The sequence below is a fragment of the Arachis ipaensis genome, chromosome B05 (assembly GCF_000816755.2).
Source record: "Arachis ipaensis cultivar K30076 chromosome B05, Araip1.1, whole genome shotgun sequence".
Lineage (NCBI taxonomy): Eukaryota > Viridiplantae > Streptophyta > Magnoliopsida > Fabales > Fabaceae > Arachis > Arachis ipaensis.
In genome coordinates this window covers 112,184,486-112,194,834 of record NC_029789.2, presented here as the reverse complement: position 1 = coordinate 112,194,834, position 10,349 = coordinate 112,184,486, and the positions used below count along the sequence as shown (strand labels likewise).

At 38.1% G+C, this 10,349-nt stretch overlaps 2 protein-coding genes across 3 annotated transcripts; one reads left to right on the top strand and one right to left on the bottom strand.

The window, feature by feature from the left end:
- LOC107641989 (zinc finger protein JAGGED-like) lies at positions 1,510–3,747 on the bottom strand. Of its 2 annotated transcripts, XM_016345335.2 has the most exons (5): positions 2,882–3,745; positions 2,720–2,799; positions 2,518–2,637; positions 2,337–2,415; positions 1,510–2,276 (listed from the first exon to the last, which is right to left on the bottom strand). In XM_016345335.2, coding segments are annotated over exons 1-5 (648 nt in total). In that variant the 5' UTR covers positions 2,884–3,745; the 3' UTR covers positions 1,510–1,909. The 2 variants fall into 2 exon arrangements, with proteins under 2 accessions (XP_016200821.1, XP_016200820.1); XM_016345334.2 differs by having other exon boundaries at positions 1,510–2,415; positions 2,882–3,747.
- LOC107640889 (protein FAR1-RELATED SEQUENCE 5-like) lies at positions 5,488–8,901 on the top strand. Its single transcript, XM_016344393.1, has 3 exons — positions 5,488–5,556; positions 7,260–8,518; positions 8,886–8,901. Exons 1-3 carry the CDS (start codon positions 5,488–5,490, stop codon positions 8,899–8,901), a joined length of 1,344 nt encoding a protein of 447 aa, XP_016199879.1.

The window sequence follows — 10,349 nt, the reverse complement described above, 5'->3', positions numbered from 1 at the left end:
AACAAGGCTTTTAATTTTATAATGGTTGATAAATACTTTTTTTTATAATGGTTGATAAATACTTAGCAGCAAGTCTTATCCAAATAATTAAAGCATGGGCTGCATGGCTATTGAGCCCCAAACCAAAATTAAAAACGCAGGCTTTTGTTAAGTTCAAATAATAAAAGTTCATACTTGTACTAACTAAGCTCTATTTACAACAATGTGTTTGCAAGATTCGGTTTAGAAAAGTTAACCTTATTTAAGAATTTATTGTTTGAGGGAGAATATTTTTTATTAGATGGTTAAGACTTTTATATATTTTTTTTTTATCAAAACATTTTTAATATATAAAATTTTTAACCATCTATCTCATGGAAATTTAATTTACATAAGCTCATTACTCAAGATATGGATAATGAAAATTTGTGTATCTATACTATACGTTAGCACCAAAGATGACGGTGACAAAACTGTTTGATGGTAGTTTTGGTTGGTTTCATTCACGAATGTTGAAAACAAATATAAGAGGTTGATTTTATTACTATATGTTGTGTGCAAGTAGAAAATTTGAGAGATAAAAGGTTTGTGGTTTAAGAAGAAAATGAGATATTTGGCAGCAGTGGCGGAGCTTAGTTGAGACAAGGGCGGCTATGACCCCCCAAACTTTTGTTAAAAAAATTAGTAGTACTTCTTCAAAAAATAAAAAATAGTTCAATTGGCTCAAATACTTTATTATGACTTAAAATACCAAAGTTTAATCTTCATCTCTTGCTTTTATTGTACAATAATTTTTAATTTTAAACATTTAAAACATGTTGGATTTGGACCGAACCGAGTGTATTTGTATTTCACAACTCTCTATTCAATAAGCAACACTCTCTCTACCTTCGAGTTCAAATATAAAAATTAGGTATTTTTTATTTATGTAATTTAATATTATTTTAAAAATAAATCAAAGAAATCAAAGAATTGATGTATTTTGTAAGAGGAAGGCTAATATTCAAGAAGGAGAACATATAACTTTTACAATATCAACACATGTAGATAGTTCTTCTACTTTAATGAATCACAAAAAAGCGAGATATAACCTTCAAAAGTTTAAAGAGTTGCATCCGATAAGTTTGACCTTAATTCTTTGGAACGAGACCCTAGAAAACGGCTTCAAATTTGACAATATCACCCAAATCAGAGAGATGAGGTTAGACAAACTTATTTCTAGTGAAGTCCATATCAAAAGCACCTTGACAATTATTTCTATTTGGCCCCCAAAATTTTGTTTCAAGCTCCGCCACTGTTTGGCAGGTTTGATTGTTATAAGCATGGATCCCAATTAGCAAGATGGGTCTAAATTAAAGAGGAGTCGGAGTTGTGTGTATGTCATTACCCTAATTGTGCAGACATGTGTGACACTGATAGCATAAGCATTTCAAGAAATTAGAATGAGAGCAAGAGAGAAGAAGAGGAAGCGGCAAAGATTCAGGTAGTGAAAGTGAAACTGCGAAAGCCACCACCAATTAGAGTAAGAAAAGGGCAACACACACATTCAATGAATATAATAATAAGGCTATACATACAATGGTTTATTAGTTAGTTGTTAAAGTTGGAAAGAAGGAGAAGGAGAAGGAGGAGAAGAAGAGAAGAGGAAAACGAAGAAGCCAAAGTAGCTGAGCGTGTACATGAGCTCAAAAGCTGCAGCCAAGTCACTGTTGAGATAAAGAAAAGAAAAGAAAAGCAAACGAAACAAAGTAGTGATAACTTTCTCTCTCTTCTCACTCATGAGTCATGACCCCATCTGTCTTGTTATGTCTCTCTCTCATTCTCATACTGCATAGCATAGCATAGCATACTACAACTCTATTTCATAATCATCACTTACTCAAATATATATAATAAACAAAGAATCTCATCTCATCTCATATATATTATATTAGAACCCATCTTGAAACCGATTGATCGCTGAAGGAGGATCCAAACGATGATGAGGCTGTGATCCCGATGTTGATGATGATCTTCCCCAATTCAGCGACCCTTCCTGCTCCCTCTCCTTCCCTGCTTGTCCCACCACCGGTGCACCTATGCACGTGTAACTGCCTCCTCCTGCTCCTGCTGATGACTCTGCGGTGCTGAGGACATGGTCCACGTAGTAATCGTGAGGAGCCCCCGGGAAGGAGACCGGCGGTGGCCTGGATGGTGAAGCGTATAGATAGGGCTGATGATGAGATGCTGCAGCGGTTGATGACGTGGATGACGCAGAGAAGTATCTTGGGAATCTGAGAGTTGGGTCTTGACAGCATCTGAATTCAAAAGATGAATTAAGGAGAGGAAGAAGGAAATAATGGAAATGACAAACATACCCTAAGTGAGGTGGAGGTTGATGATGATCGTTACGAAACACCAGCTGACGGGCATGGTTCAGCGTCTCTGTTTCCCTCTCTGATGAAAATCAAATAATCTAAATAAATAAAAAGAAGCAAATAGCAGCTAGCAGGGCCCTCTGATCTCTTTAAAGTTTCAAGAAATAGAGTAGAGAGTAGCCTTGGCGGTGGCGGTTCATGTGTCCCCCAAGAGCCTGGGACTTGCAGAACTTGAGGGAACAAAATCTACACTCATACACCTTCCCACACTCCTCTTTTCCGCTTTTCTTTTTCCTGCAACCTGCACCCAATTAAACCAACTTCCACATATGTTTCACCTACCTAGCTAGTATAACAAAAATAAGACTAGGACAAGTATTTACCGGGAGAGAAGGTGTCTTGGAGGAGTTGTTTGCCATGATCTCTATTGTAGTCATCAGGCAAATTGTTAAGGTCTGGTCTCCTGTGAAGGAAACAAGTCATCACATGAATAGAAGAAAGAACCAGAGATAGAGTAGTAGTAGTAGTAGTGGGGGAAGACCTACATGGTACCGACACGCAGAGAGAGACAGAAAATATATATAAATATGAGGGGCAAGCCAGCCAGCCAGCACTCCTCTTTTCTTTCTTTCTTTCAGATGAAGGGAAGATAGAACTAAAAGCTTTTGCGAGACACACTTTCAGTTTGGAACTGCGATATAGAGGCTAGTTGAGTGATGGTAGAAGATAAAGAGCTTTGAAAGTTCTCTATCAATTCCTCTGCCACGCCACACACACAATTGAACGAACAATGGGACAGTGGGTCTCGTGACTTTAAAAAGAGTGGGTGAGTGTGGGAATTGAAGGCTCGCTTAATCACAAGTGTTTACTACTAATTATTCCAATCTAGTTTGGAAACTTAGGGAAGTAAGCCCAAAGAATTATATATACTTTTTCTGGCTCTATATAGTTTCTTTTGCCCTAGAGCTGAGGTTGATATTGAAATAATGGAAAAGAAAAATGGTTTTGCCAACAAAGGGTGGCAAAGCACACATGTTTGAGCATTAAAGTTTGCCCTAAGAATGAAAGAAGGCATTTATATAGGGTACGTGAACAATTTGCGTTGTTATTGTGCTAAAAGGAGGGGGGCATGTTCAATGCCTCCTTTCTGGGGTGTTAAATTCTACCCAGGGGACTTAGACTTGCTTCAACGAACGGTTGCTATCAGTATCTATCATTAGGGTTTTTGCAATCTAAGTTGAGATAGACTCAACCCCACATCTATTGTTTTATTCTTTGAAACTTATGCTATATCTCTTACATCACATATACATAGTCCTTTTCACTGCTCCTCTCTATGTATATATGCATACACATCCTAGCTAGTGCATTTCAATTTTTCTTCTCTATCCCATTATTCATCATCAGGACAATTCTAACTTATAATGCTTTGCAATTAATCCTTTCATTTTGGTAGATAATTATCAGAAAAAAAGTGTGAAATTGGTAGCAAATAAAAGCCAAAAGCAGTAGCTTAACTGTTTGAAATAAAATAATGGGGTTGGGACCATTGATTAATTAAAGCTGTGAGAGATGACTTAAATAATGGTTTAAGTTAAAGCAGGTGCTTAATAAATAAACTGGGCAAGTTAAAGCAAGCTTTGAAAGCAAGCAAGTTGTAGGTATTAGTATTTGACTATTTGTAAATGGCAAAAGCAGAAGAATAGATAGTTAGAAGCAATATTGTCCACAAGCCAGTGGTGATGAACTGAATAGTGGTTCGTTCGCCTTCACACTACTACACCTGAAATGGATATAAAGGAAAAAGAAGGGTAAGCATTAAAATCAGGTGATATTCATGGACCACACTAGCCTCATTGACTAGCTGCTAATTTGTACTATGAATGAAGGCCGTGGATTCAATTCATCATTTGTTTATTTAATTTATGTGACACACATACACATACACAAATAACAATAATTATTTGACTTGATTTTATTTTATAAAGAATCATGCAATGACCGCGCCCTATCTATCTGAATTCTGAAGATCTCTTGCAAGTGTACGTGTATTTGTGTGTATATATATGATTACTTTTCATGTGGTCCTTCAATATTTTAAGCAGTAAATCCAACAAACATCTCTTGTGTGTGCAGAAAGTCTAACAATGCAACTTACAAACCTGTAGAGGAAATTGTCTTCATCATGTTGCCTCCACTACCTTTAGTCCTCGACTTCAAGCAGTCAAAATTTTAATTGAAAAGTTCTTTCACTTATGATGACTCAACGTAACGTAACTGACATTATTATTAATACCTGCTTAATTAATTATTTTATGTAAACGGGTACCAAACCCCTTCATTATTTGTACTGCAAGGGAGACAAGGAAATATTCAAGATAAACGACACAAAATCAGAACCTCTTTTTAGGCCAATGCAATAATAACAAAATATATCAAAAGTGCACGTTTTCATTGTTCAAGAACCTTCACAATTCGCTTCATTCTATTAAATTGTAGTATGTTTTGAAACAAGGTAACAAAAATTACAAAGACATGGAATCTTGCTAAATTAAATTTTGAGCTGAGGGGTGTACGTACTTAAGAGTTTAATCATGCAGTTTGATCAGATTTTGAATCTAATTAAAACTACATGAAAAATAAATTATTATCACCCACTCATTACTTCTAACACTTTTCTTTCAGCAACAACAACAGTCTCAAAATAAATCAATAACAACATCCACAAAATAAATCAACAAAAATTTTAAATTTAACAACAATTTAGCAATCATCATCTGCAACTTCAGATCCAAATTCAATAGCAACAGAAATTAAAAAAATAAAAAAAAAGAAAGAATTTTTTTTTCCTGAAGAACAAAAAAAAGAGGGATTCGAGGCTGAAGACGACAAATTCGAAGACGCTTCTATCGATCCCACCACCCTCTGCTCTCCACCTTCCCAACCTCTCCCAACTGACCTCACTCCTCCTACCCGCATCGATCCCCATGGAAAGTGGTGAGCTCCAGGAAGCAAAACAGAGAATCAAAGAAGCATAACAGGAAGAAGAATAGATCTGAATCTAGAAGGAGCAATACGGCAAGAAGGCAGAACGGAGGCGCAACACTGCAGGAGGCAGAACGGAGGCGTGGCGCTGTGAGAGGAAGAACGCATGCCGGCGCTGCGAGAGAAAGAGCGCGACGGAGAAGGAGTCGGCGCCGAAGAAGAGTCAGAGAACATGGTTGTCGTCGAGGAGTAAGGATTGAGGTCGGTGATGGAAAGGGAGAAGAAGGTGGAGAAGGAGATGAGGAAGGTGAGGCCAACGTTAATGGAGGAAGGGTTGAGGTTGGTGATGGAAAGGGAGAAGCTAAAAAGGTGGAGAAGGAGGTGGGGGCGGAGATGATACGGTGGCGAAAAGAGAGAGAGGAAGAATTGGAGTTGTGGTTGGGAGGGAGGGTTCGAAGAGGGATAGGAAGAAGGAGATGAAAAGGAAGAGAGGGAGATACGGAGACAGGATGGGGGTTGGGGGAGGGGGGTGTTGGGTTTTTTTTTTAATTTTATTTTTATTAATTTTAAGGGTAATTTGGTCAATAAAAAGAAATTAAAGTAAAAAAGGACGATTTTATAACGTTTTGTAACGTTGGGGATGATTTTAATAACAAAAAAAGGTCGGGGACGATTTTGATTTTCACCCCAGACCTTAGGGACGATTTCAGTACTTAACCCTAAAATAAATCATCATCAACAGCATCAAACAATTTGAATAGCTTTAGTTTAAAACTTAATATCCCAAATATGACTGACCATTGTCTTAGGCACTATAATATTCACCATAATTCTTTAGCTGATTAAAAGTAACAAACAAAATTGCTGCCTTAAGCTTTTTAGTAGAAGATTTCTAGTGTTAAAGAATTAAAATGAAGCTCTATATCTTCTCTCTTTACTTCAAGCAGTACAGTGTCCACTATTAATAAGAATATTTACATTCCAACTACCAAGACATAAATAGATATTTATCTGAGACAGGTTTGCAAAAGATAGAGATAAAATACTTAATTTTAACCAATTTAGTGATTAATCATATAATTAGAGATTCAATTAATTATTGATGATAAATTTATTTGTTTAAACAATATCTTTTATTATATTTATATATTATGTTATAAATGTTCAAAGGAGGAAATGCTCAAAGAGAGAGAGATGGCTGAGGCTATATATATATAGTGAAAGCATCACTACAATTATGGGCACGGATTCGGTACGCGGCTATACATAGCGCACCAAAATATCATTTTCTTGTTTGGCACACCGATCAGCCGAAGGAGGTAGGAATAAAAATGTATTATTTTGGTGGGTCTTTTCTACAATTTCGTATAAGTTAGAGGGGTACTTTTAGAATTTTTAAAATAAATACATTTAATTTAATGGTCAGAATTAGGTGGACAATCAGCATTTGGTTAACAACTATTACTGCCGCTAAGTTCCTCCTCCAGCCCAGGTTCTCTTCCTCCCCTTTCCCTCCCCTTTCCCCTCCGTCGCAATCGCACCCTCTTCCTCCCCCTTCCCCTCCGTCGCAATCGCACCCTCTTCCTCCCCTTTCCCTCTGACCCAATCGCACCGTCTCTTCTTATCTCCACCACCGACAACGACTGGAACCTTCACACTGAGCTAACTTCTTCTCCCACCCCACTCAGTGCTAACGAGTCTGTTCAGGCGGATGCAAGCACACAAACAGCCTCACCTCTGACGACGTCGGTTGTCTTCGGCAGTTGATGGCTTCGCCGTCTCCATCAATCGAAAGAAGGTACCCGTTGTATTATCACCATTCACTTGATTTACAAATATCCCCCTTTTTCTTCCTCATAGGACTACAATTTTCTTTGGAGGACATCCCCCAATTTTGCGTGTTTCGCTAAATTACCGCATTGTTGCTGTTTGGCACAGGTTTGCCGGGATGAAGATACCACTGGGGGCGTGCGTGTCGCCGATGAACCAGAAATGTCTGACGAAGCAGAGCACGGAGTTGGATCGTTTGAGGGCGAAGGCTCTGTAGGGATGGAGTCGGACGAGTACGACTTTCAGGAAGATGAAACAGAACACAACCATCATGCAGAGGCCGATGTCGACAATGGGGATGCGGTTGATTTGGAAGACAGTTTGGACGGCGCCGTAGGAATGTCTGACAATTATGCGGAAGACGAGTTTTACGCTGTTGATTCCGTGGAGTCGTTAGGTTGGATTGATTTTTTGAACTTGAGCGAGGAGGATGTTCTCCGATTTAATTTCGCAGATGTTGACATTGCATTTGAGTTCTACCAGCAATATGCAAAGCACCATGGCTTCGGGGCGAGACGTTCCAGAAGCGAAAAACGTGGCGAAGTAAGGATACGGCAGGAGTTCGTGTGCCACCGACAAGGGTACCGATCCCCGAAGTTCTACTCGATGCCTAACCGGCAAAAGAGGCCGAGGGCTGAGACACGTTGTGGATGCCCTGCAAGGATGCTACTCCACATGGACGATGAATCAGGACGTTGGCACGTTGCGTACTTTTCAGACGCGCATAACCACCACGTTCTTGAGTTGCGATTTTCTTCCATGCTCCCAGGCCATCGGAGGATGAGCGAAGCGGACATCGAGCAGATGAACGACATGCGCAAAGGGGGCATTAGCATCTCCCGAATCCACGATTTTATGGCGAGCCTAGCCGGCGGGTATCATAATGTCCCGTACACAACAAGGGACATGCACAATGTAAATGCGAAGCAACGAAGGGAGGGTGGCCTAGATGCGGAATCGTGCCTAAGGTATCTCCGAGAGTGCAAGACAAATGATCCAGCACTGTACTACAAGGAAGTTGTTGATGGTGAGGGCGTGTTGCAACATTTGTTTTGGTGTGACGGCACCAGCCAAATTGATTACCAGGTGTTTGGAGACGTGGTTGCATTTGATGCAACGTACAAGAAAAACGTTTACCTTTCACCTCTTGTAATATTCTCCGGTGTGAATCACCACAACCAAACGGTTGTCTTTGCCACTGCACTGGGGGCAGACGAGAAAGAAGAGACCTATGTCTGGCTGCTTCAACAGTTGCAAACTTCAATGAAAGGGAAGGCTCCCGTGTCCATAATAACCGACGATGACAGGCAAATGAAGTCTGCGATCGAGCAAGTTTTTCCAGAGGCTCACCATCGACTCTGCGCTTGGCATCTACTCCAAAACGCCACGAGCAACATCGGAAAGCCCAAATTCACACTACAAGAAAAAAGGCGTATTTGTAACAAAAAATATTGTTACAAAACGTCGATATTTTGACACAAAAGTTTTTTGTAACAAAAAAAGGGTCCATTGCAGTAAGTCCCGTTACAAAAAGTTTTTGTAACGAAAAATGGAACTGTTACAATTCAATACCATATTTTGTAACAATTTTTTCTGATACAAAAAACCAGAAGCCGTTACAAAAATGGTAACAAATTTTGATCTTGAAGGTATTTTTCGTGACAGTAAATTTTTTTTCTATCAAAAAAATTTGTTACAAAATGTAACATGATTTGGTAACATTTTTTTCTTCAGTTACGAAAGCGAATAAGTTATTTTGTAACAACTTTATTTTTATTACAAATTACGTGCATAATTTAGTAAATTAGTTTTTAAATTAACTAATATAATAACGCTTTTAATAAGCTAGTTTACATCTATTTAATATGCAAAAACATACATAAGTCAAACAAGATCCTTCTAGCTAAAATTGTCTTGAAACAAAATAACATTAGCTAGTGAGTACATAGATTAGTTCAACCAAAACATCAAAGTTCTAACATAAAAGTTCAACCAAAACATAAAAGTTCTAACATAGATTAGTGTCTCTATGCATCAAAACATTCTTGAGCCCTCAAGGTTGCATATGGTCACCCTTTCAGCACTCCTGTAAATAAGAAAAACCGAAACCAAAAAGTTAGAAACAAGATATAACACTATCTATCATTTTTCCACTAAGTTTTATCCAAAATGTTTATAAAAAATTCGGCAGAACCTCCCCTAAAAATTGGATATTTCCACCGTTCACGGTTCCAACAAACACAACCAATATGCAACTTATGTCTCAGCCATACCCAACCAAATTTATCAAAGCAATCAATAGGACATTTGTCATTTTTCAACCATGACACAAGTAAAATGTGATAAAGAGATCCATATACAAATTAAAGTATACTAATATAAAATGGGAATCATCTACAAAAATATATTAAAAACATAAGCAACTTTAGGAGTACCTTTAGGGTCTAGTTTGTTTCATTGTCAAAGCGCGCTATGAGAGAGTTGACAACAGCTTGTTGAGCTTCCAATTGAGCTTTCATTTGAGCTAATTCTTCCTCTTGCCGTGTTCGTTGCTCTTCAAGTTTTTCTTTGAGCACATTTATTTCCTTTGTTAGCTCCTCACGGTCTTGCATTGCCTCTTGAAGTTGTGCTTGAATCCTTAACTTAGACTTTGAAGCCTTTATGCCATAACTTGCACCACTTTTGTCACCTCTCACAATTAGAAAAGCTTCATTTGGAGTGAGAGGATTTTCCAAATCATAGGAGTCATCAAGCATAGTGCTAATGTCATCCTACACAATCCAATTTGTAATTTGAAAATGGAGATAATATTTAACTTCCATGCAACAAAAAGAGGAAAAGCTTAAGAATGTTACATCAATTTGTTTAGCTTTTTCATTCACCCATTCTCCATTACTCTTTTGATGAGTAATTTGCCATAATTCTTGAATGTCAGGCTCGACACCGGTTCTAGGATGGCGCTGCAAATTTTTTGGAAGTGTAAAATATAGCATGTAGTTAAGTGCAAACATGACATAGCAAAAAATAGAAGACCAAATTAAAACTTTAAGACTATTTATCCGATCACGTCTAACAACTTGAAATGTCTTTCGACCAACAATATGGGGTACAATATGATGCTTTCTATTATCTTTGTTTCTTAAACTTTTTTCCTATAGAAGACCAAACTCACAAAAGACAAAAGGAGGTCAGCTATAA